The sequence below is a fragment of the Schistocerca americana genome, chromosome 6 (assembly GCF_021461395.2).
Source record: "Schistocerca americana isolate TAMUIC-IGC-003095 chromosome 6, iqSchAmer2.1, whole genome shotgun sequence".
Classification (NCBI taxonomy): Eukaryota; Metazoa; Arthropoda; class Insecta; order Orthoptera; family Acrididae; genus Schistocerca; species Schistocerca americana.
The window spans coordinates 305668151-305695094 of NC_060124.1; the positions used below are offsets into that span (position 1 = coordinate 305668151).

At 38.8% G+C, this 26944-nt stretch overlaps 1 protein-coding gene across 1 annotated transcript in view; it reads left to right on the top strand.

The window, feature by feature from the left end:
• The window catches only part of LOC124619313 (leucine-rich PPR motif-containing protein, mitochondrial), a 200162-nt gene that overhangs the window by 14104 nt on the left and 159114 nt on the right, over positions 1-26944 (top strand). Inside the window, exons 2-6 of the mRNA XM_047145621.1 lie at positions 4301-4449; positions 13847-13969; positions 18884-19151; positions 19282-19513; positions 19750-19941. Coding sequence (XP_047001577.1) covers positions 4301-4449; positions 13847-13969; positions 18884-19151; positions 19282-19513; positions 19750-19941 — 964 coding nt within the window. The remainder of the gene's footprint in view (positions 1-4300; positions 4450-13846; positions 13970-18883; positions 19152-19281; positions 19514-19749; positions 19942-26944) is intronic.

The window sequence follows — 26944 nt, forward strand, 5'->3', positions numbered from 1 at the left end:
TTTTCTTCGATCAGCTCAAGTAAATGATTCAGTGGTACAGGAGTGAACAGGGAGACCACGTCGAAACTGACCATAATGTCAGAGACTGAGATCCATAGCTGCCTGAGGCACTGTAGGAAATCCTCTGAGTTGCGAATGTGATGGGCACACTTCCCCACATATGGCGAGAGCATCTTTTTAAGGTGTTGAGCAGTGGAAGGCAAGTTTCCTTTAGAAGAGCCCTGGTCTTCTTATCCACCTTGTGTATGGGGTCCCTTTCTATTGGCCTGCATGCCGTGTCGTCTAGAAGTTGTCGCACCTTATTGTCATAATCTGCCTTCTGTAGGACGATGGTCGCATTCCCCTTATCTGCTGGTAACACCACAATGCTGTCATCTTCTTGGAGTTGTTTGTTGGCCTACCTCTCGTCACTGGAGATGTTTGATTTGGGCAGCTTGGTTTTAGTGAGCGCCCTACACGTCTTTTGCCGGACTTCTTCAGCCTCACTGGCAGGTAGTTTCAGGGCCACTTGCTCCACTGCACTTATGAAGGCCACAACAGGAATATTTCTGTGGGTAACTGCAAAATTGAGACCCTTGCTCAATACTTACAAGGTAGTTGCACCCAATTCCATCTCACTCAGGTTGACGTCATTGTGAGCGTTCTCGTTCTGTTGCACCTTGTTAAGATGTTGAAACTTGGCTAGTTGGCAGCCCACCAATTTCTGCCTCATGCACTCCGCTAGTTACGAAGAGTTGCCATCAACTCGGTCCCAGTCATGTCTGGTTAGAGAATTTGCTATAAAAATGTGTAGAGGCAGCAACTCTCTGGATATCGCATCAAGTTGGTGGCGCATGTCACGTGCTCTCTCCCTAACCAATGCTAAGCTCACTCATTGTTTAATTCTGTTGGCCGCTCTGGATTTGACGTGATGTTTAATTCTAGCGAAGACTGGAACCACGTCGTCTTCTCGTAATCGCAGCATGAAACAGAGAACTGAACAGTCTTCCCTTCCTTTGTCGAAGCTTGTCCAGCTTTCTAATATTTAAATACATATCCTGCCCGTAGAGTCTTCTAATGTAATACTTCAGGCTTTCCCAGCGAGGCATTGTCAGGTTGATTAATCAGGTTTCTCCGGTAATTCGCGTCTTTCCTGCTCGATATTTCAACTGTGTGACTCGCAGTCTTCTTCAGGTGCTGTCCGATACTGATTCCAGTGGGGAACAAGTCCGGTATGTATGCCTACATTGTGTCAGGCGTTCCCTTTGCAGTTGGCATACATCGCGGACAGAGCACCGGGCATGGTGCGGACCGCAGAGGGCACACCTAATACAATGCAGGCATAAATAACGGACTCGTTCCACACTGGAATCAGTATCGGAGAGTACTTGAAGAAGACTGTGAGTCACACAGTTGAAATATCGAGCAGGAAAGACGCGAATTATTGGCAGAAATCTGATTAATCAACATGACCATAAAAAATCTCCTATACTTCATAACTGGAGTGCATTTTTATTATTGGTGTTATTGTTGATCATTGATCAGTGTCTACTGTTGGTAAATTTTTTCTCGCAGTGAAACGTTTTCACAACAAGGAAATATTTCCAATATTTTCAAAATGTAGATAACTTTATGTACATCACTGTTTATATTTCATTTGTGTCAATAAACTACAGTAAACTGATAGAAACCACAAAAAATCAGGAATCTTTGTTTTTCAGAATATACATTGCAGAATCAGAAATTATTAAGTGAAACTGAAAAGTTTTGGCAGCTAAAAATTTTTAAGTCAGCAGTTAGTAATATTATGTAAAAACCACAGTTATTACTATCAGGGTGTGAATGAAAATTGATTTCACTGTACCCACAAACTGTTTACTGCAGTCAACTGTTTTTTATTGAGGCATTTTCAGTATTGTCTTTTATTTCTCCGAAACTTTTTTTTTTACATTGATTCCTAATGATACTGTAAAAGTTAGAACAAATTTCAAAGGTGGCAAATTGGAGAAAAATGAATTGATTGGTAGCCAGTGGTTTTGTATCATCTTTATAAAAACAAGCAATGTAAGACAAAAGAAATGAATCTCTCTGTCTGTTAGGAAGTGGCTTTCAAAGACCGCAGTATCTTCTTTCATTTGGGGAGTGAGATCAATATTCTACTGCAAAAATTATGGACAATTTTCAGATCTGTCATAGGAATTCCTAAACTTTAGTCACACAAAATTTGTGGATGATTTGACATTTAATGACCCTTATGTCACCCTATGGTATCTATTATTCACGGTATTCTCTCTGACCATAGTCATACTTGCTGCTAAGTTGTCTTTCTCTTGATCCTGAGTCATGTGACTATCCTGTGGAGTGAACTGGATGACCGTATAGCTAGATAAGTGATTGCTCACCCAACATTCACTTTGATGATCCCAAGTGTGTGTTGCACATGCAAGTAAGACCTCTACTCCTCTCTCGTCAATGAGACGTCTGCTGCCTGTCTCTCTCCTTCTGTTCCTTCCGGAAGAAATCCATTGCCCCTTGTCATCTCCACATCTATAATGCTGGATTAGTCCATGTTTTTCTCATGTGTAATGAACTACCTATACATTGTGGTTGTGGAGCTGTACTGACAGTAGCCTCAGCCAGATGGAATGTCCACTTCTGCAAGTACCCTACACCAATCCAGGTCTTCTCCATTCTTTGCCTCTAATTTTGGCAGGTGATGTATGGACAGTTGAACTGGTTCTTTGCTTTGTCTGAGGAAGTGACTTATTCTCAGATCTAATGTTTGAAACTGCTTTTGGTATGGGGTTGTTGGGGTGTCTTCAGCTGCATGCTGAGCTAAAGACTCTCAACCCTACCTCCTCCACAATCACTCTTGCACTGTCTTTAATTACTTTTAGATGTGCTTAGCCCTTTTTTGTGCCACACACTATTTTAGTTTATTTAGAGTGCTCCTTCAAAAAGCACACTGGGGAAAGTAAGACAAAAGGATTCCTTATCCTTGATTTTAGCTGATCATGAAAAATAGTTGAACAGTTTTTTCTGTTTCTTTCAAGAGAGTGGGCTTTATTCCCATGTGTCACACTTTAATTATATCGGATGAGATGAGATGGGTTTGGGAAGGACATCTGCTGAATGCTGAGCCTCGGGTGACACTCGACTGCACTGTCCCACCTACCAACTTGATTATTTTTCTCATTTCATTTTACAGTTCTTGGTGCAACTGGTGTTCATTATGTTTTTTGACTTTTACTATTATGTATCTCATCACCACCCGGCTAGAGGACTTATTTATTCCATTACCAGGGAGGGAAGTGCTGGCGGGGGGAGAGGGGGGGGGGGAGTGCCAGCTGCCGCAGATGAGGCCTGGAGGACCATTTTTCCTCTCTCTCTCTCTCTCTCTCTCTCTCTCTCTCTCCCTCTCTCCCTCCCTCCCCCCCCCCTCTCCCCCCCTCCCCCTCCCTCCCCCTCCCTCCCTCCCTCTCTCACACACAGCTATTTCTTGTATCTGACATCAGTATTGCTTTCACTGCCTCAGTTTTGCTACTGCTACTACACTGTAACAATTTGATCAGATTTCTGGCTGATGTTAATAACTCCACAAGGACAATTCCATGAAAGTGGACTGATTGACTTTCTATTTAGTTCTTGAACCCCGCAACCAATCAATTGTGAGGCCACTTTCCTATCATTCTAAGCTCTAATTAATCAATTTATTGGTACCAGTGGCAAAAAGTTGATCATGTAAAAGTACTTTTACAGAAAATTATAAAAAATCGCCATCATTTGTATGAAGTCAATGAACAGGTATTACTTGTTAGAGGTATGTACTAAAATTCAATTTTAATGATTTTTTTTAAGTTTAAAATGGTTTTTTTATTAGTACAAAATTTTGTCCATTACAACCCTCAATTTAGTGTACCTTATTCCAAGAAAGACATTTCTGTTCCCTCATTCTCGTAATTTCTTTTCCTCTTAATTTGTGTTGGCAGTTGGTCCTTTTGAAACACTAGATACAGCTAGCTTTAAGAAAACCTTCACACCCCTCTGTTGTCAAACATGTACAATTTATTATAAGTAGTAAAATAACTGTTAGGGCTCCTCAGATCAGACAATTGCAATAAATTTCACTCTGTTCATAGTATAAGATAGAAAAAAAGAGAAAATTAATGTAGTGTATTCATCTATTAAGTATATTTGTATGCACCAATCGTATGTCCAAGGTGAGTGGTTGTTGTTGATCATTTTCTATTTCCGTTATGGAATTTCCACTGTAGTAAAGTTCTGTTAAATATTTGTTATTTTTTTGTTTTCATTTTTACAGAGGCTTAGCAACACAAGTTGGTCAGACACGTGAGAATCAAGAGGTGAACTTGGACCGTAGTTTACGAAGACTTGATCAGGATGTCCGCAGGACTGGAAGAATTACAAGGAAAGAGCTGGAGGACGTTCTGGGAGACCTACGACATGCTCGTATGAGACAAGTCCCTGTTATGATTGATATTTCTATTATAATAATGGTATCTTACATAATAAGTGTTTGATTACACCCTCCAATGATCACATGTTAATATAAACCTGAAAATTTCAAATTTGTGAAATCCGTAAAACACACACACACACACACACACACACACACACACACACGCACACACACTCCCCAGACTAGCCTATACACGCCTCCTTTCAAACAGTTTCAGTTGTTATGGTGCTTATGAGTAAGGCAGATCGCACAGTTCTTGACACCCCCCCCCCCCCCCTCCCTCTCTTTCAATCGTTATCCAAAGACATTCACCAGTCTGTTCACCACATGACACTGCAGTTGAAAATATCAGGATTTATTTGATTTGCTCCCATATTTATAATATATTAAGAATCTATTTGATTATTAGTATGTAGACTGATTAAGATGATAATGGTGTCAGGTGCAGCTCAATTTGTGCTGTCTGGCCTTTGCAAAATGTGAACGTACTGAGACTAGAAGTTTACTGGATTAAAATACTTTATTGCAATAACTGTATTCAGCGAACAAGGTGAACAGGGAGCATAGCAGTTATTACTGTCTGTTGACTGGTCCTCTGAGCATATTCTCTGAAGTAAATCATTCTTGAATGTACAAATACTCAAGAGGAAGTCATTAATCAGTTACTACTGTAACCTGGAGTGACAGAATCAAGAAAGGAACATAAAAAAGGAACATACAAAACATATAAAAAGTCATAGCGAGGAATAAATAATACACAGAGATGTAAATACTTATTAGAAAACACAGTGCCTCTGGCAGCTGGCGCAGAAGCTGGTTGACAGTTGTGATTCACTTATTATCATGCACACATGACACTGCACCACTAAATACTTGAGCATCACTGGTTGGCGGGGACTTGACAATCGAGCACAGCAGTGGCAGTCAACTGCGTAGCAGATGCTACAGTGGAACTAAAATGATAAAAACTGCATAGGGTTCTGGATGCATGTAAATTTAGAAACTAGCTGGTGGAGGAGAATAGTATAATTATACTAGGGGGAGGAAAGCAAAAAATTGTTCACCGTGTACTGTTGTTTAACCCATGAACATCTTTATTTAGTTTCCTTTATTTATTCTGTGCGTAGCTAAGGAAGTACATGGACTTTGCATAGTGTAATGAGCTAAACTGTGCTCATTTCCCATTTGTAATAAGTTAGCAAAATGGTAATTATGTAAAGTGGTAGTCTATATAATTGAAATATGTGACTGCTTGATTTGGAAGGAAGATCTTCAGAAAAATCCTGTCATGTTACTTCAGTATCATATCTTCCTATTGTATGCATCCTTGACAAGATTGATACATGAATGAATGAGTTGGAATATTAGCATCACACAGTAAATAAGAAAATGGAGATATTATAGTATCATGCCTAAAAATAATGGCAGTTTTCACATGACACCATGCATCTGTTTCCACACAAGGAAAAAAAGATACACTTTACTTTTTTACATATCCCTCACAAGATAATACCCTTTAGCTTCCACACAGTTAGCTTCTGTATCCCATCCATGAAGAAAGTGGCTCTAGAAGTCACTTCTGACTATAATTCTAGATTCTTCACTTAATGTTCTTTCTTGAAACTTTGTAAACAAGCTTCCATGTGATAAGTGACACCTTTATTCAAGAATTGTTCAGTTATGTTTTTCAAAATTTCCATAGCTCTCATGTGGGTCAAATAAACCTGTTAACATTTGTGCCACCTTTTTTTGTGTACATTCAATATTCCCTGTTAGTCCTATTAGGTGTGGATCCTGCATACTTCAGCAATATTCTGTGGTAGGACACACAGGTGATTTATAAGCAGTCCCCTTTGTGGACTGATTTTTCCGTCCCAGTATCCTGCTGCGTAACGAAGGTGTGCCACCTGCTATACCTCTGACTGGGCCTAGGCAATCGCTCCATTCCATATTTTGATAGCACCCACCTACACATCAAAAAATAATCATGATGATAAAATAAGATAAATGAGAGCTTGTACAGACAAATTTAAATGTTTTGTTTTTCTCTATGCTGTTCCGGAGTGGAACAGTAGAGAAATAGCTGGAAAGTGGTTTGATGAACCCTCTGCCACACAATTAATTGTGAATTGCAGAGAAATCATGCTGATATAGATATCCTTACAAATTGTTATACCCCCAGATATTATAGAGGGAAACATTCCCCGTGGGAAAAATGCCTTTACAAATGTCTGCTTGTGTCTGTGTATGTGCAGATGGATATGTGTGTGTGTGTGTGTGTGTGTGTGCGAATGTAACCTGTCCTTTTTTCCCCCTAAGGTAAGTCTTTCCGCTCCCGGGATTGGAATGACTCTTTACCCTCTCCCTTAAAACCCACATCCTTTCGTCTTTCTCTCTCCTTCCCTCTTTCCTGATGAAGCAACCGTTGGTTGCGAAAGCTTGAATTTTGTGTGTATGTTTTTGTTTGTTTGTGTGTTTATCGACCTGCCAGCGCTTTCGTTCGGTAAGTCACATCATCTTTGTTTATAGAGGGAAACATTCCATGTGGGAAAAATATATCTAAAAACAAAGATGATGTGACTTACCAAACGAAAGTGCTGGCACGTCGATAGACACACAAACAAACACAAATATACACACAAAATTCTAGCTTTCGCAACCAACGGTTGCTTCGTCAGGAAAGAGGGAAGGAGAGGGAAAGACGAAAGGATGTGGGTTTTAAAGGAGAGGGTAAGGAGTCATTCCAATCCCGGGAGTGGAAAGACTTACCTTAGGGGGAAAAAGGGACGGGTATACACTCGCGCGCACACACACACACACACACACACACACACACACACACACACACACACACAGGTCTGCTTGTGTCTGTATATGTGTGGATGGATATGTGTGTGTGTGCGAGTGTATACCCGTCCTTTTTTCCCCCTAAGGTAAGTCTTTCCGCTCCCGGGATTGGAATGACTCCTTACCCTCTCCTTTAAAACCCACATCCTTTCGTCTTTCCCTCGCCTTCCCTCTTTCCTGACGAAGCAACCGTTGGTTGCGAAAGCTAGAATTTTGTGTGTATATTTGTGTTTGTTTGTGTGTCTATCGACGTGCCAGCGCTTTCGTTTGGTAAGTCACATCATCTTTGTTTTTAGATATATTTTTCCTACGTGGAATGTTTCCCTCTATTATATATATATATATATTCCTTTTCCCGTGTAGCTTAGGCATGTTATTCTTGATTTGGCATTATTCATGGTAATAGGTGGCCAGATGCCCCTCCTGCTGCCACCTCATCCGCTCTGAGGCAGAATTTGTGTTTGCGTCTAGTGCTATCCCATGTGAAGGTGTAAGAACATTTTCAAACTGTCTGCAAATAGTGTAACTGAGACGGATTGTGCTTACCAGCCCAGTATTCGCGTAGTCAGATGTGGGGAAACAGTTTACAAACCACATCCAGTATGGTTAGCACACCGACCCTCATTGTTAATCTGTCAGGCAGATATGTCCGAGGGCCAATGTGTCTGCCTTAATCCCGAAATCAGTGTGCTAACTTGCATGGCTATCAGTGTGGGTTGCCCCTAGGTATCTGTGAGTTTACTGACTCCATTTGTGACTCATTCATGTTAATAGGCTAGTATTTCATTATAGGTAAGTGCATCATATGCAAAAAGTGTGAAGTTTCTGAGGTTACTATTGATATTGTCTGTCGGGTCATTTATATAAACTGTGACCAGTTTCAACAAATTTCACTGTTCCACCCCTGATCTATTAACCATTTAGCATGTCCTTCAAATGAGAAAAGATATATTAATGCAGTGTTGTCGGATGAGGGTTGTAAAGAGCATGGGGAAACAATTCATAGCCAAGCATGTGCACAATTTTTATTGTGGCTGTTGCTGTGTGCGAACTGGTGTTAGATTATAAAGGTCATTGTCCTGTTCACATGATGCTTTATTAAAAACTGTAACTTCACATACTTGACTACGTGCCTATTTGCCACTGCTGTGATTTTAGATCTTGTGATGGTTGTAAGGCTGAAACATGTAGCCAGTTTAACAAAGTAGCATGTGAACAAGACATTGCTTTTGTGATCTAATCCAATGCAGAGGTCTCCTCAGCAGGTCCAAACGGCCTGGTTTCACAGAACTGGTGTTAATGGGAAGTACAGGCACACCATTAGTTGTCCTTGTCACTTTTTTATGAATCGTGACTGTCAGTTTATCTTGCCAGAAGACATAAAAATTTGCACCATTTTTAATTTAACTTTTTGGATGGTCCTCGGCCAGGATCAGTCATTTTGTGTCCCAGAACATTGCCAGTCTGACTTTAACTATACTGGTGAATGCATATATCATTTTGAGACGTGATTTATTCAATTTACTCATTTCCATTTTTAAATTCTCCTTTTGAGACGTGATTTATTCAATTTACTCATTTCCATTTTTAAATTCTCCTCCGTTCTCTGAGCCATGGAATCTGTCTTGTTTCTCCTCATGACTATATCCTCCTGAGTAGTCTCTCCCTTGTGATCCAAATGCGATACAATTTTAGCTTGAGAATATTTTTCCCAAGAGGATACCATCATGATTAAGCCTTGTAGTGGAACTGCGTGCTTCAGGAAAAAGAAGAAAATAACGGCTCTAACTTCCCCTTGCTTTGTTGTTCACAGTACCTGCACAGCAAGAGCATGTTGACTAGTGTTAAAAGATTAGATCAGTCGGTCAGCCAGATTGCTGATCCTGCAGCTACTGAAAATGCTGCTCCCCATCTTGAGGAATCACAGGTTATTTTGGCCCCTCCATTGTGGTTGCAACTACAATATGCTTATCTTATCACTCAGGCCTGCAAAAACTCCACCAGGGAAAGGTCCATGGTGTATGGGAGAGGAGGAGGGAGGGGGGGTGGGGGGGAGACAGTGCTGATTCAAAACTGATGCCCAGGAGTTCTGAGACTTGAGCAAAGTTGATTATCTTATCATCCCCGATATTGGTATTCACTGTTGGTCCTTTCGTAATGTGTAGAACATTTTTGGGTGCCCACTTCAATATCTCTCTCTCTCTCTCTCTCTCTCTCGTATTGAATTAATCGGGCAAAATAAATTCATTGCTATACAGTAAAACATGTACAAATTTAAAAACAATAATTGTAATAGTACTCATAATTATTGTTTTATTATTGTTGTTATTACCAAGAGACAAGAAGAGGGTTTATTTACTGACTGTTAAAACTGGTTTTACTGTATTGGGGATGATAGGCATATAGGTTGTTATATATATATTTTTAAAAGACTTGAATTTTGTATGGCTTTTTTTATCAGAAGCAGAGGAAATAGAAAGAGATCCAGAGGAGGAGAAGTAAGCTATTCCAAGCCTCGGAGAAGGAGAAACATGATGTACAGGGAGTATAGACAAAGGAACTACTGAGAGGATTCTTCCTTTCTTTGTGTTCCCCTCCCAAGTTTTTTAGGTGGACTGTTTATTGCCAGATTTTGTTAAAATCTGCAGATTGACTTTTGAACCTTAATTTTTCATCTACATGAGGACTTGTTGAACTTCCAGTTGTAATCTGAAATTTGTTCACAATAGCCATATATTAACCAATCAAAATAACAATTGATTGTTAACCAACACATTTATTACTACTACTCATAATATTAAAGCTGGTACATTTATGTCCATATAAAATGTGGAAACTAAAATGTCATCAGTTTGGTTGCAAACAAAAGGAGAATCTTTTATGTTCCTTAATGCTATGTGTGATCTACGAGGTGTGTGAGAAAAGTAATGAGAATGACAACACTGCAAGCGATCTGGCAACTCTGCGTTGTTTTATTTCTGTAAACCAGTGTGTTCATTCCTTCAGTTTATTAGAACAAAAACTACAGACCGTCCCATTTTTGGGATATTGGCCAAATGCGCTATCCAAATTCACAACCTTATTCTCCATGCATAATATTGTAAGAAACAACACAAACAATAAAAAAAGAATGTTTTAATATTATTGAATGTCTATTCAAATGTAATTGTTGGGTTCAAATTAATGATATGAATATAAAAGAGGGAAACATTCCACATGGGAAAAATATATCTAAAAACAAAGAAGCTGTTCCACATGGGAAAAATATATCTAAAAACAAAGAAGCTGTAACTTACCAAACGAAAGTGTTGGTATGGTGATAGAGACAATAAAAAACACACACACAAATTTCAAGCTTTCGCAACCCAAGGTTGCTTCGTCAGGAAAGAGGGAAGGAGAGGGAAAGACGAAAGGATGTGGGTTTTAAGGGAGAGGGTAAGGAGTCATTCCAATCCCAGGAGTGGAAAGACTTACCTTAGGGGGAAAAAGGACAGGTATACACTCGCGTGCACACACACACACACACACACACACATACACACACACACACACACACACACACACATCCATCCGCACATATACACACTATGTCTGCCTGTGTGTGTTCTGAAAAATGTTGGTAGGTGCCGCCACAACTAACTTCTGCTGTAGAATATACGTAGCGCTACACAGGCATGCTTTGCAGGCACAACGATAAATACTGGCGCTAAACCCTCTGCGTCAGTAAATAAATTTAAAAAAAAAAAAAAAAAAAGGTGGAAGAGGAGCTTTTTTCTCCGCTTGGAGTTTCGACCACTGCATTTTCATACATTATCCAACGAAGTAAGTACAAATTCCTCATTGCCCATCTTCGAATGTAGCAGCATTTCAATGTACTACGAAAATCCGACTGGCAAGACTGGGATGTTTGTCAATATGGCCAACTCTACATTCTGAATTTTTTCCTACCTGTGAGAAGAGATGGTTCCTTATAGGCAGCTTTATGAATTGTGAATCGCATGCAGTATTCTCTTCACCATAAGAAAATACGAATATAAACATTTTGCCATGTATTCTTTCGTGTTTGCTGCTAACTCATTTAAATCCTGTCTGCCTAATAAACTACGAAACTAGGGTGAGACAAAGCAAACGCGGAAGAATGTGCATATCATGTCGTGTTTATATTCGTATTATTCTTATGCCTAATAGTGATACAGTCAGAAATGAAGCTTGGCAATTGACTAGATTTTTAAATCTAAGATGACTCTAATTTCAGTGCAGAATGTAATGTGCTAAAGAGGCGTCTGCAAAGATTTTCAAACGGAGAAAAATTTTCGTTAAACTCTTGTTCAGAACATCTATCATACGCTGTCTATTATTTGGTTCATGCTGATCATTATCAAAGAAAACAGCACTGTAAGTAACAACAAATAGCAGTATCTTGCCATTGTTTCGCTAATGAGATGATTCCTCTCTCTCTCTCTCTCTCTCTCTCTCTCTTCTCTTCTCTTTTTTTAATTGTAAGTGGCGGTAGCGTGCACAAAAGCAAGCCAAGCCGCGAGCGGCGACAGGTCGTAAACACGCATTATCAGAATGCGACAAACAATGCATGACACAGTACAGTAATGCATTTTCAGCTTAGAGTGACGTAAACACCTATAACAAAGAGAACGGCACTTATCAGATCAAAGAAAAATAAGCAATCAATTCAAACCAGTCGAAGTACGCGAAAAAGGAAGGGTACCCGTATAAATACGGATGGAGCACCTGACGCATAGCAATGGCTACCTGGTAAAGCTTAACTGCTAAGCTTATGACTTGAACCAAACTACTGTAGCTGTATCGTCATTCATTCGACCTAAATTGTGTCTCATATTACAATGAACCAACTTTGTTTCGATTTGGAGGTGCGGCCTAAAACTTTTCTCTCCCCTTGAATTTCGAGTCTCAAATTTCAGGTGCGGCTTAGATTTGGGAATTTTTTTTTTTTCCTTCATTTCAAGTCTCATTTTTCAGTTGCGGCTTAGATTTGAGTGCTGCTTAGATTCGAGTAAATATGGTAATCGCCAATTCTACGTAATCATCTTCATTATCACTCCCTTGGTGGTTCTCTAGTTCTGCTAGAATTTCTTCACGCAGCATGTTTTTATCCTGTTGGAATCATAAAATTCGAATATAATATGAAAAAAGTAGATATAAAGAACGTAAAATGCAGTTCTTCTCTGTATAATACGTGTATACAAGAATAGGGCACATCAACGATAAATGATAATGTAACATGCCATTGTCCCATTATTGGGACGCATAAAATATATCGATATTGCACTTACTTGAAAAAATCTGAAGTATACTTAATCTTACACGGACATCCATATGTTCATAACAAACACACCCAGACAACTAAATCACAGCTCATTGTCATCCAGGAGCTACCAGCAGACATACAGTGCTGCCAAGTGCGAGAACAAAAAATCGGCAAGTTTATAATTTTTCTGACATGAAGTACTTAGAAAAAAGTTATTCATTTTTCATTTACAGGCATTATAGCAGTTAGTTAAATCTACAGGTGCAACAATAAAGGCTAAAAGCTCCATTGCTTACGTAGAAATAAATAAAATATACGCGTCCTAAAAAAGGGACAGTGGCCACTAATGGGTTAAGAGCACAAGCTTTCCACTGGCACAAATCACCTTTGAAAGGCCAAGAACACATTGAAGGTGAACCTCGCTCAGGGAAACCTACAACTTCAAAAAGCAATGAAAACGTCAAACGTGTGTGCACTCTTGTGAGATTTTTCCTCCTGGACAAACTGTCGGCCAAATGTTTTACAAAGATGTCCTTGAAAGACTCAGGAAAAGGGTGAATCGATTGAGACTGGACATTGCAGACAAGTGGATGCTGCATCATGACAAAGCTTCATGTCACATGGCCACATCTGTCATGGAATTTTTGACGTCAAAAGCCATTCGTGTTGTCCCACAGCACCCCTATTCACCTGATCTGAGCCGCTTGTGACTTTGTTGTTGTTGTTTTTTTTTGTCTCTCCCCCCTCCCTGTGAACTTGAAAAAAGTCTTAAAACAATGTTATTTTGGAACTGTGAACAACATTCAAAAGAATGTAACTGACTTCTTAAAGGCCCTACTAGTTGAAGCCTTTCAGCACTGCTACCAAGACTGGGATTAATGACTCTGCCAGTGTTTAGCTGCCAAAGGGAACTACTTTGAAGGGGACAAAACTGTTACTTGTTGATAAAAAATCAGTCTGATTACTTTTCTCTCACACCTTGTAATGTCATGTGAGGTAACTGAAGTCATTTTGAAGTATTTGTGCTTAAACCAACAATTATAGTGCCTGGATTAAAATAAATCTCATTCTGGCAATTGTTGTCAGAGTATTGCAAACTTTTGGTTGTCAAGAATTGTGTGTATCATTTCACACAAACTTCATATGTATGAATCTAAAAGTTTTATATATTCTTGCTGTTTACTGCATATTGAAATTCAGAATGACATTTGTGTTATGAGTAATGACATTTGTGTTTATGAGTATTGTGTGCACAGGTTGCGCCACAAGCACTCAGTCTCTTCTGATTATACGATGCTGTGGAAACCTTGTACCTGAAGAATCTCCTGAGGTGAGGACAAAAATTGTGAATGAAGTATGGAAAACATTAGAAAACCTAGGTAAGTTCAAGAATATTGTGTTTCTATTGTGCATTCATTTCCAATTTGCAACTTTGTTCTTCTCTCTTGTGGCATATCAAGCTACAACCAAATAATGATAGTGAAAGACTGTACTTTTTCTGCAGAAGCTGACTGAGAAATACGTAGAAAAGGTGAGATGTTTCCCTCGCATCTTTTCCTGCTGACATTCCACCGGCTCTCTTGCTCTTTGTGACTCTCCTTTCCTTGAATAGCCTCATTCCTTCCAACCCCTTTCTCTTTCTTTTTCATACGATGAGGGCTGGATTTAGACATGGCTGCCAACTATTAAGGATTGTCTGTAATTGTTGTGAATTTATCACCTTAGTCATGGAGTTATGGGAAATTACTAAAAATTACAGAAGGAGGTACTTCACAAATCAGAAAATGTACTACTCGTTAAATGTACATAATGATTTTCTCAGTACATAATAAAGCTGTCTATGAATAATTTCATCACCACAGTTTACTAAGATAGGTTACATTGAGTGGCAATGAAAATGTTTCGTTCTGCCCGTGCCAGCTCAAAGGATAGGAATAAAACTGATTTCAAAGAAAATGGTGTCACAAGGTTCAAGGCATTTGTCTGTAAGCTGTGGCAGTTTTTCTAACCAGATGACATTCTTAATCTCTTGAGCAAACAGCTGCTAAGGAAAGAACTACCTGGAAAAAATGCACTTCATCCGTATGTGACAATGCAAATACAGTGGTGAGACATATATGTAAGAGGAGTTGCTGCTTTCTTGAAGAAAGTACAACCACACATAATGATACAAATTTGTTCCTGCCACTGGCTTCATATATATCTGCACAAACAGGTGTGTAAAGCCTTGAACATTTTCATAATGAATAATTTGTAATGCATCGTCACTATTGTCTGAAAAAAGTTCAAAAAGACACTACTGTTAAACTCAAATATGCGTAACACTGAACTCTATAAAATCGGATGTTTTTTGACTATGCAGCTGTTTATGTAAACATTGTACATACTCATACTTCACATAATGAGCATTTCAGAAAACTCTAATAGATGGCTCTTAATTGTACTTCATTTATTTGACTGCTCTGTATTTTCAAAAATACATTAAGCTTTCAGCCTTTGATTTTTGTGTACAAGATGGCCCTCTTTGATCCAACCTGTATGAGGAATAATTGAACAGTGGAAACCTCTGGCAAAAATTTGTCAATGAGGAAACTGCAAAAAAATAAGATTTCCCACTTATGTAGACTACACCCTATTCTAAATGAACCAGGGACCGAGAAATGATGGAGAGGCTTCGTCCCGCCAGAGTCCTCAGTGGTTCATAACCCCACAACAGGCCACAGCAGTCCCGCAACCCCAGGGTTATTGTGTGGTTCGGCCCCCAGTGGGCCCCCCCCTGGGAACATCTCATGCCAGACGAGTGAACCCCAAATGTTTACATGGTTGAGTAATGATGGTGCACGCGTATGTGGAGACTGTATTTGCGCAGCAAACACTTAAGTAGCGTAACTGCCTTCCTGCTCGGGAAGCAGCATGTTAGACCGTGCGGCTAGCCGGGCAAAAGATCCAGTTACTAAACTATATTTTTCTTTCTTTTTTGCAGAATATTCTTTTGTTATTTACCAAAGCACATGGAATCCTTCAGAAAAATGAGCCAGTAATACGTGAACTTCACAGCATCGTAAATACCTTATTTACAGATTTCATTGTGAGATTTATCAAACCTTGAGCGGTATATATGTCTGGTTGTCTGTTGGAACTGAAGTTTTGGAGGGGGGGGGGGGGGGGGGATCAAAAAGGGAATAAGATACTGTCTTTGATGTAGGCACTAGAAGCTACCGGGTTTTACAAAGATATCAGAAGTCTTTTCATCAACTTATGCAGCCACATCAAAGAACAGCTTTTACTAGATGATGACTTATTAAAAAAAACCTGTTTACATTGTTTTTTATTTCTGGAAAATCTTTATTTATGGTCAGGAAGTGTCTGAAACAGCATTTAAAGCCTGAAATCAGGTATAATTTTTAAAATTTTCTGGACAAGGCCCCCCAAGCCTGCCTCCGTATTTACCATGTGATTACTGACAACATCTTCCGTAAGTTGGCAGCTATGTTTACCTGTAGGTCAGGTAGGCCTTGGGTGTAGGCACTGAGAGAACTATAAAAAATTACGTAATTTGAAAATATGGAAGTCAGGGTTGTAGTGTTGATGCTAGATAGAATTTAGTTCATAGTTGAGTTCAGTTGGAGTGTGATTGATAATGTCGTTAGTTGCAACAGCTGAACATCTACGTTTCACATCAACTCCTGTATGATTTGACAATGCTTTATCAGTATTCATTGCTGTGCTTCTTCTGTCTTAAAAAAGTAGGCTATCCAACAGTGAGTGGCCTGAAGTAGCTAAACGGTGTTCAAAATAGGAAACGGACTTATTGAATGAAAAATGGAAGTACTGTTAAAGCTGAAAGATTTGGTAAATACTTTTCTAAGCCTATGAATGCAAATTTGAAAAACTCAGTCAGTAGTAGTAATATTAATGGTCAAGGTGTAATTTAACACCATTTAATGAAAGCCGTGGTGGCTGTGAAATGTGTGGCAACAGTGGTGGAAGAGTTAAAGAGTTGAGGCAACTTTGTTTTTGGTGCTGATACTGAAGAGGCTTGTGATGGTGATATGGAGTTTCCAACATTAGGAAACAAGAAAATAGAAGCGGTGACTAGAAAAGTTGTGAAGTGTGTCATGAAGGTCGAAAATAAAGGAGAGTTCCTTGTCACAGACTCCTGGAAAATTTCAGTGATCCAAGAATTGTTTCCATTCAAATGGAATTTGATTCAGTTGACTATGCTTGTATTGTAAGGTAGTTGGGGAAGTGCTGAAATGTTTTTCATAGACAAACATTCACCTTCCACAAACACAGTGTGGGTCCACACGTTGTCATGATGAATGATACAAGCGCACTGGGTTGAATGATGTATGTGCATGACTTGCTTTGTCACACGTTCAAATACTTGTCTGCCCAATGCATTCCATGATGACTTCTCTACTGTCAAAAAACATTAGTGAGCATGGTGTTACTCCTGGTTCTACTAGTAAACAAATTTCGTTAATGCTTATGAAATATTCAAGAAAATTCAATTTATTTGTCAAACAACCAGTCTATTCTTGTGAAACTGAGTTGTACATATTTTTCCGATCGTCAGTCAAAACTTGGGGAATACATTAAGTACACACATTTCTCATGTGAAAGTGCTCATAAAAGGTGCACTTAACATATTTTTTTGGCAATACAACAATATTAGTGATCATTCTAAGACTGAGACTTTTATCTTAAGAGGGGTTGTTGTGGAATGGCCTTCTTTAATATTCTTCTGGCTTGTATGATTTGATTTGAAGATCACTGCCCCAACATCAATTTCTCAAAAACGGATGGGAAGGGAGAGTTTGAAAATTTTCTATCAGTGATGTGTGTAAACTATAAAACAGTTGAAGCCTTCTGCTAACAGAATCATCCACTGCTTAGCCGAGTGTTATAATCCTAGTCTTCAAATCACAATGACATTTGTTTAATTCTTCCAGGAAGTAAATATTTTTTTCTTTTATTTGAATTTATATTAATTGCATTATCAAATTGACAATATTAGGAAAAGAATAGATTGCTACTCACTGTAGAGATGACTCACTGAGCTGCGGACAAGCCCAGCAAAAAGGCTGTTACACACTACAGCTTTTGTCCAGTGCCTTTTTCAGCAAAGAAAGCACACACATTCACACAAGCAAGCACACCTCGTGCACGTTTGACCACTGTTACCAGCGGTAGCAGTAATTTGTACATGAGATGTGCTTGCTTATGTGTATGTGATTTCTTTGCTGAAGAAGGTTTTGACAGAAAACTAAATTGTAACAGTCTTTTGATTGTGCGTGTCTGCAAATCAGTGGATCATCTTTACGGTGAGTAGCAATCTGTCACTTTCCTGATATTGTTGATATTCCAACATGAAACTTCAGTTTTTTTTATTGTCAAATTGAGAAGTTAATAGCAAATATTGATCCACATTTTTAAAATAAAAGTAACTTTTTTGTTTTTATTTATTAATCACGTTCGTTATACATTGAAATTGGTAACAAAACCACAGAATGTCTTATCGTTAAATGAAAAATTTTGTATATCAATAACACTTTTGTTCATATACTTTTGAAAAAGTATAAAACGAAAAAGTATTTAATTTTGTATTTGATGTTTTGGATTTTTGTATCAAGTTTTAATTTATTGTGAATACTTTCATTTTCATGCAGTTAATAATTAACTATGAAACATGTAATACTTATTAAAAATTATTAGTCAGTATTTGTTATTAACAATCCAATTTGAAAAAAAATATAGAATTTTTTAAAAAAGTAAAAAAAAAAAAAAATATTGCTTCTAGCAGGTATCCAATACGCTTCCTTTCAGTCTGAAGAGTAGAATGAGACACACTCTACTACTGACGATTCTGTTGATAAGAGCTCCTTAGTTCAATACATTTTATCTGATGATGGTATTGAGAGACATTCAGTCAATCGTTTGGCTTCTTGCTCTTTTATGATGCCCTTTATACCAATGAAACACTGAAACTGATGTCAGAGCTTCTGTGACATAGTGTTTGTAATTTTTTTAATATTTCATTCCCCTCTGTTTGAGTTTCACACAACACTCAAAACATTTGGGGCAGACATTGTGTCAACCTGCTTACACGTTGTATATGAACTTTTAGTTTCATTTAAATTTCCATTCTTTACAAACTGATATTTTGGACAATTTGTGCAAGTTAATGTTCACAATTTTATAACATTGCTTGTATTTTATCTTCATTGTTCAGTTCTTTGTCAGAAATAGTTTATCTTTCAGTTTTGTAATTTCCTTTTTTTCTGTCTTAGGGGTACCCTTGGACATCAGCCATTACAATGCATTGCTTCGTGTTTATTTGGAGAATGAACATGAATTTTCCCCTACTGAATTTCTGGCTGATCTTGAGCAGAAGGGTGTTGAGCCAAACCGTGTTACTTATCAGAGACTTATAGCTCGATATTGCCAACGGGGAGACATTGAAGGTGCCACAAGAATTTTAGAATACATGAGGGAAAAACAGCTTCCAGTCAATGAAAATGTATTTAATGCTCTTATCATGGGACATTCCAGGGCTGAGTAAGAGCTTTTTTGTTTTTATCATTTTTCCTCCTGCTGTCTGATATATAAGAAGTTGAATTATAACAGCGAAATTTATTTTGTGAAAAATCCTCTCAAATTATTTAAATTATTTGATTGTGTTTTCTAGCGACATGGAGAGTGCTGTTGGTATCTTGGGTGTAATGCGACAGGCTGGACTTGAACCTAGCTCAGACACATACACTACATTGTTGTGTGGATATGCTAAACGTGGAGACATTGACTCCATAAGAAAAGTCTTTGCAGAAAGTCAAGAAAATAATGTGTTTCTTTTAGATAAAGATTTTATGGAAATAATTTACGAACTTGCTGTCAATGGGCATGACAAATTTATTGATGAAGTAAGTATGCCCAAAACCTCAAGTAAATGCATAACTTTTTTTCAAAGTTACTCATACATCTTACGTTACAAACATACTTACGGTGCACTCACCTGTGTCTTTGTGTTCAGCTGGTATTCATATCAGTAAATGTTGTACTTGTAAATGTTTGGATGATCATGTCCATGTAATGCAGTTTAAGTACACTGTACCTCTAAAGATATGTGGCAGTTTCTGTTTGTTTTGTTTTCATGTAGATCATTGACAAGATGCAGCAGTTGGCAGGCTATAACCAAGATGCTATTAATTTAATTCTACGGCTAGTTAATCATGGCAAGGAAGAAATAGCCATGAAGATATTGAAGACAATGCCTCCACCAGTGGTTCCTGAAGGGCACTCATTTTCGGCTGGAAATTTTTTCATAAAGCAGCTAATTCATGTAAACCGGGTAAGCTGCCAAGAATGTGTACATAGAAGAAATGAATGAGAAATTCATACATAAAGAAACTGCTACAGGGTTTTGGTAGTACATTGTGATTGAGAAAATCACAAAAATGTAAGAAAAAAAATGGAAAATAGTGTGTCATAATAGTTTTGTTATTAAGTTGAAGAGATCAGTTATCCGAAGTACTTCTTTTATTCGCCATATGTTGTCTTTTTATGAAATCAAGAGAGACAAGCATGATGTTAATTTTGGGGGTGCGTAGTTGGGTGAGGTGTAGATAGCTAAATGCAATTATATTTCAAATAAAATCATCTAAGTGGCGTAAAACCTTTTTTTAAGTTAATTTCGTGTCTGAATATGAGCTGGAGAGAAGCGTGTGGTGGTTCTTTTATGTACTAGTGTACTTGGTAGCACAGTAAATACACTTAAATTAAAAGACTCAATCCTGAAGAGTTTGTGTGATTTTTTTCTAGAATTTAATTTAATTTTTACTCAGTTCATGAGTGGTATTTTTGATAAATGTGAAGCTGCACTGTGGTTTGTATTTCACGTTAAACTGCAGATCTTTGTACAGTTGTCTTAGTGAGCTGGCCATTGGCTTACAAGGGGGAAGGTGTTGGGTAGGTCTCACTGGTTTGGCTCACACTGTGAGTAGAAGCAGTAAGATGACCCTTTCAGGTTCCTAGAATATTTTGCCTGAGTGGGCCATGGGAAAAGAGAAAATGCTCTCTAAAGATTTTGGAGTAAAATTGAAAGTATTTTAAGTTACACTGTTAGTGTCAGTGTTGTAGCACAATGGTCAAATGACCGATTGCCAATTCCCAACTCTGTTTTATCACTGCTTCCTTATTATTTTTATTTTTTTGTTGTCACACTGTTAAAATATTACTTATAAAACTTAAATAAATTCCAACAGTTCAGTTTATATACGTAAAATTAGCATATTCATGTTGTTGTTGTTGTTGTTGTGGTCTTCAGTCCTGAGACTGGTATGATGCAGCTCTCCATGCTACTCTATCCTGTGCAAGCTTCTTCATCTCCCAGTACTTATTGCAACCTACATCCTTCTGAATCTGATTAGTGTATTCGTCTCTTGGTCTCCCTTTTCGATTTTTACTCTCCACACTGCCCTCCAATACTAAATTGGTGATCCCTCGATGTCTCAGAACATGTCCTACCAACCGATCCCTTCTTCTAGTCAAGTTGTGCCACAAGCTCCTCTTCTCCCCAATTCTATTCAATACCTCCTCATTAGTTATGTGATCTACCCATCTAATCTTCAGCATTCTTCTGTAGCACCACATTTCAAAAGCTTCTATTCTCTTCTTGTCCAAACTATTTATCGTCCATGTTTCACTTCCATACATGGCTACACTCCATACAAATACTTTCATAAACGAGTTCCTGGCACTTAAATCTATACTCAATGTTAACAAATTTCTCTTCTTCAGAAACACTTTCCTTGCCATTGCCAGTCTACATTTTATATCCTCTCTACTTCGACCATCATCAGTTATTTTGCTCCCCAAATAGCAAAGCTCCTTTACTACTTTAAGTGTCTGATTTCCTAATCTAATTCCCTCAGCCAATTCAGTTAAGATTAAATAATTAGTATGTTTGTGCAATTAATTTACATAACTGTGTGAAATTTTGAATGAAAGTAAAAGTTCCGAAAATTGTAGCAATTAATTATTATTAGTAGTTAAAATTTTTATGGTGATATTCGTTGAAGAAACATTTGAAACACAAATATTGTTCACTCTGTACACATTTTTGAAAGCATTTTTTGAGCAGAAACATTTTTTTTGAAATATGCGTCAGCAGATAGCATACTTTATTCAAAGTTTTTAAATTAAGGTCTTTTTTTTTTAATTAAGGTCCTTCCTCTGTGATTTTGAAGCATTCCAAGTATGACAACTCATTGGGGTTAAAACAGGAGTGCTGAATTGATCCTGCATGTTCAAATGTACGCTACTGGCCATTAAAATTGCTACACCAAGAAGAAATGCAGATGATGAACGGGTACTCATTGGACAGATATATTATACTAGAACTGACATGTGATTACATTTTCACGCAATTTGGGTGCATAGATCCTGAGAAATCAGTACCCAGAACAACCACCTCTGGCCGTAATAACAGTCTTGATACTGAGTCAAACAGAGCTTGAATGGTGTGTACAGGTACAGGTGCCCATGCAGCTTCAACACGATACCACAGTTCATCAAGAGTAGTGACTGGCATATTGTGATGAGCCAGTTGCTTGGCCACCATTCACCAGGCGTTTTCAACTGGTGAGATATCTGGAGAATGTGCTGACCAGGGCAGCAATCGATTATTTTATGTATCCAGAAAGGCCCGTACAGGATCTGCAACACGCGGTCGTGCATTATCCTGCTGAAATGCAGGGTTTCGCAGGGGTCGAATGAAGGGTAGAGCCACGGGTCGTAACACATCTGAAATGTCACGTCCACTGTTCACAGTGCCATCAATGCGAACAAGAGGTGACCGAGACATGTAACCAATGGCACCCCATACCATCATGCCTCGTGATACGCCAGTATGGCAATGACGAATACACACTTCCTATGTGCATTCACTGCATTGTCGCCAAACACAGATGCGACCATCATGATGCTGTATACAGAACCTGGATTCATCCGAAAAAATGACGTTTTGCAATTTGTGCACCTAGGTTCGTCATTGAGTACACCATCGCAGGCGCTCCTGTCTGTGATGCAGCGTCAAGGGTAACGGCAGCCATGGTCTCCGAGCTGATAGTTCATGCTGCTGCAAACGTCATCGAACTGTTCTTGCAGATGGTTGTTGTCTGGCTAACGCCCCCATCTGTTGACTCAGGGTCGAGACGTGGCTGCACGATCCGTTACAGCCATGCGGATAAGATACCTGTCATCTCGACTGCCAGTGATACGAGGCCGTTGGGATCCAGCACAGCGTTTCATATTACCCTCCTGAACCCACCGATTCCATATTCTGCTAACTGTCATTGGATCTCGACCAACGTGAGCAGCAATGTCGCGATACGATAAACCACAATCGCAGTAGGCTACATTCTGACCTTTATCAAAGTCGGAAACGTGATGTTACGCATTTCTCCTCCTTACACGAGGCATCACAACAACATTTCACCAGGCAACGCCGGTCAACTGCTGTTTTTGTATGAGAAATTGGTTGGAAACTTTCCTCATGTCAGCACGTTGCAGGTGTCACCACCGGCGCCAACCTTGTGTGAATGCTCTGAAAAGCTAATCATTTGCATATCACAACATCTTCTTCCATCGGTTAAATTTCACGTCTGTAGCACTTCATCGTCGTGGTGTAACAATTTTAATGGCCAGTAGTGTATTTTAATTGCATATTCTGTTGACAATAATGCTCACAGTTGTTGTAGCAACTCAGGAAGACTCTGTAGTCTTTTAATTATATTTTTCACTTGATGATAGAAATATAAATCACAGGATTAGCAAGATGAGTATGTTTGGGTGGAATGATCTTCATAATACACATTACTTTGTCTTCCTCATTGATTAATGTCTCCTCATACAATGTCAAATCTACTCGGCCACCCCATGAATCCACCAATAGAATGACTTTGGTCTTTGCAACTTTTGGTTTTAATATTGTTTCTAACAATTTTGCCTAAAGCTCTTTTGTTAGTTTCCCTGGCTTGGGTAAAGTAACAACAACATTCTTACATTCTTCCTCTAATTTCTTGATGGTACTAGCAACTTGAGGATCAAGTATAGGACCAAGTATATTGGCAGGCTCTTGCATACATAAAAATACAAGGAGTAACAGTTTACCTGAAGCACTCCTAATGCATGGTGTAGCAAATGGTTTTGGGGACCTTGAACTTTTTCGCTAAAATGGTGTTTGCATCCTTGGAATTCAGTGTCCTGTTATATGTTGATGCATACTGACATTCATTCTATTCAGTGTAAATTATGTAATAAAAGTTGAAATTTGGCATTATATGAGGTCTATTCAAAAAATTCTGGAACATCCGTTTTTTCTCGTCTGTCGTGTGTTGGAGTGAAATGCGGTTGGCATTGCTGCGCGTTTGGGTGTTTAATGCATAACTGCCAGAAGGTTCATTGTTGTACATCTGTTAGCTATTGTTCTGTGCTGTATTGAGTAGAATGTTTTGTCGCACAGTTTGCGAATTTCGAGATGGCAAGAGTTAGAGAAGCATTGCATCTGCATGTAATTTTGCATGACATACGAGAAAACCTTCACAGGCACACACCAAATGACGCAGGAACCCTAGAGTGATCAGTGCTTAAGCCATATTTGGTGTTATGAATAGTTCATGTGGTTTAAAAATGGCCAGATCGAAGCCAAAGATGACCCTCATTCAGGATGCCCTTCGATGTCTGCGGACTACACCTGTGTCAGAAACATGAGTGAAATTGTGCATGCCAATCGAAGATTGACTGTCCGAGAGATTGCAGAAGAATGTGACATTTCAGTTGGATCATGTAATATCCTGACACAGCATCTTGGAATGCATCATGTTGTCACCAAGTTTGTCCCATGGCTCATGAGTCAAGATCAAGAAGACCTTTGCCTCATAATCTGTGAAGGGCTTTTGGACGACACAAATGAGAACAAGATGTTCCTTAAGAGAATCATAACTGTTGCAGAGATGTGGGTCTATGATTATTATGTTGGGACCAAGGGTCAATCTTCACAATTGGTCGGATAAGTTTTTCCAAGAACAAAAAAAATGTCATCAGATCAGTCCAAAATTTCAAAGCCATGCTGATAGTTTTCTTTGACTTTGAAGGATTAGTTCATCATGAATTCGTGCCACAAGGACGAACTGTTAGCCAGCAGTACTGTCAGGACATGTTGCGATGCCTGTGAGAAAATGTGAGAAGGAAACGGCCTGAAATGTGTCAAGATAATTCATGGCTCTTGCATCATGATAATGCACTGGCACATTCATCCCTATTGGTGCGTGACTTGCACAAAAAACGAAATTACTGTGCTGATGCAACGTCTGTACTCTCCAGACCTGGCACCTGCGGACTTTTTTTTTTAAATTTACAAAGTTGAAAACCCCATTGAAAGGATGAAGATTTACAAAATAGATGAGCCGAAAGAAAATTTGCAGATGGCGCTGTGCACGACCCAGCAAGAGGGCTATCAAGACTACTTCCGGAAGTGGAAATGGTGTCAGGAGTGGCGTATTAATTGTGGAGGAGAGTATTTTGAGGGAGAACCATGCACAATAAGTAAAAGGTAAGCGAAGAAAAATGTTGTGGACAAAGTTCTGGAATTTGTAGAACAGGCATTGTATGTCTTGTCTGTATACAGAACTTTTCTGTGGCTATGACTTTCTTCCAAAGTTGCAACATCATTTTGGCTGATGAATTTGGTGATTTTTTTGCTGCCTTATTGAATATTTATCTTTGAAGTTTTCTTTACTCAGGCATCACTACCAATAAAGTGAAATTCATGTGACAAATATGGAAATGCATAACTGAATTGAATGTGTTAGTTGTATGTACATAAACTGAATTATTTAAATATATTTGATTTCTATAATTACAATATTACGAAGAGGGAAGATTGTTGCTCACCATTTAGAAGAGATGTTGAGATGCAACAAACAGACTGCCATACATGTTGAGCTATTGGCCGCAAGGCCTTTTTCTAAGTAGACGAAACACACACTTTAACGCAAACACACTCACACATGACCACTGTCTCTGGCCACTGTGGCCAGACCATAATAATGAACACTGCAAGGATTTTTTTTAAAAAAAGGTAGAGGGTGGTGCAGCGAGAATCAGTCACCTTGGCAAATTGGCAGTGGTGTGCTAGACCATTGCGCTAAGGCACTGACAAGAACAAAGTTGCTTAAAATCCCATACACTCTATTCAAAAATCTTTAGAGAACATTTTCTCTTTTCCTATGGCTCACTCAGGCCAGATATTCTTGGCACTTGGTAGGATTATCTACCTTCTTCTACTCACACAGTTTGAGCCAAATCAGTGAGACCCATCCCGCACCCTACCCTTGTTAGAGGAGCACAAGGATGTGTCACCATCTGCAGCAATAAGCTGTAAGTTTCAATTCAGTCTATCTTTTCCATATTGTTGTTATTCCACCCTGGACTTTCCATTGTTTGTTTTTTCTTAAATAAGTGTGGTGTGGGTATTGCAATTGTTCTTATAACCCATTCAAATTGTTAATGTCGAAACCATGCAGAATACGAGGGTTGGATCTTGAATAGTGGCAACTATTTATCACAACCGATACAAAAGAGTTACATGTTTGCACCTGTTACTGTCCTTCAGAGTAGTCACCAGCATTGTATAGAACCCGTTGCCAGCGATGTGGCATACATAGTACACCATTAGCAGAGCCTGTTCTATTGATGGTGCGAATGGAACGGTCTAAAGTTATGGTGATTCTCATGTATGCATTACGTTCCTCCAGGGCAGACAGTCAGTGCACAGTATTACTGTACATTTTTGGAGCATCACCTGCGACTAGCTTTGCGAAAGAAGCGGCGACACTTTCTGCGCAACCCACCCATCATTTTGCACAACAATTCACGGGTGCATACAGTCCAAGCTATGGCTGCTCTGTTCGGTCGATGGGACTTGGAAGTACTGTACCACCCACTATACTCTGTGGACTTAAGTCCTTGTGACTTTGATCAACAGTCAGTAGACAACTCCATTCGCACCATCAACAGAACAGGCTCTGCTAACGGTATATTACACCTCCCACATTGCTGGCAATGGGTTCTACACAACGCTGGTAACTACTTTGAAGGACAGTAACAGGTGCAAACATGTAACTCTTTTGTATTGGTTGTGAATAAATAGTTGCACTATTTAAGTTCCAACCCTCGTATAAAGGTATGTTTTAATCTACACAGAATACATATTCAACATGTGTAATGAATTACATAAATGCTGATTTAGAGATGAGTGTTTTGCAGTGGTAAACGAATGATAAATTGTTAAC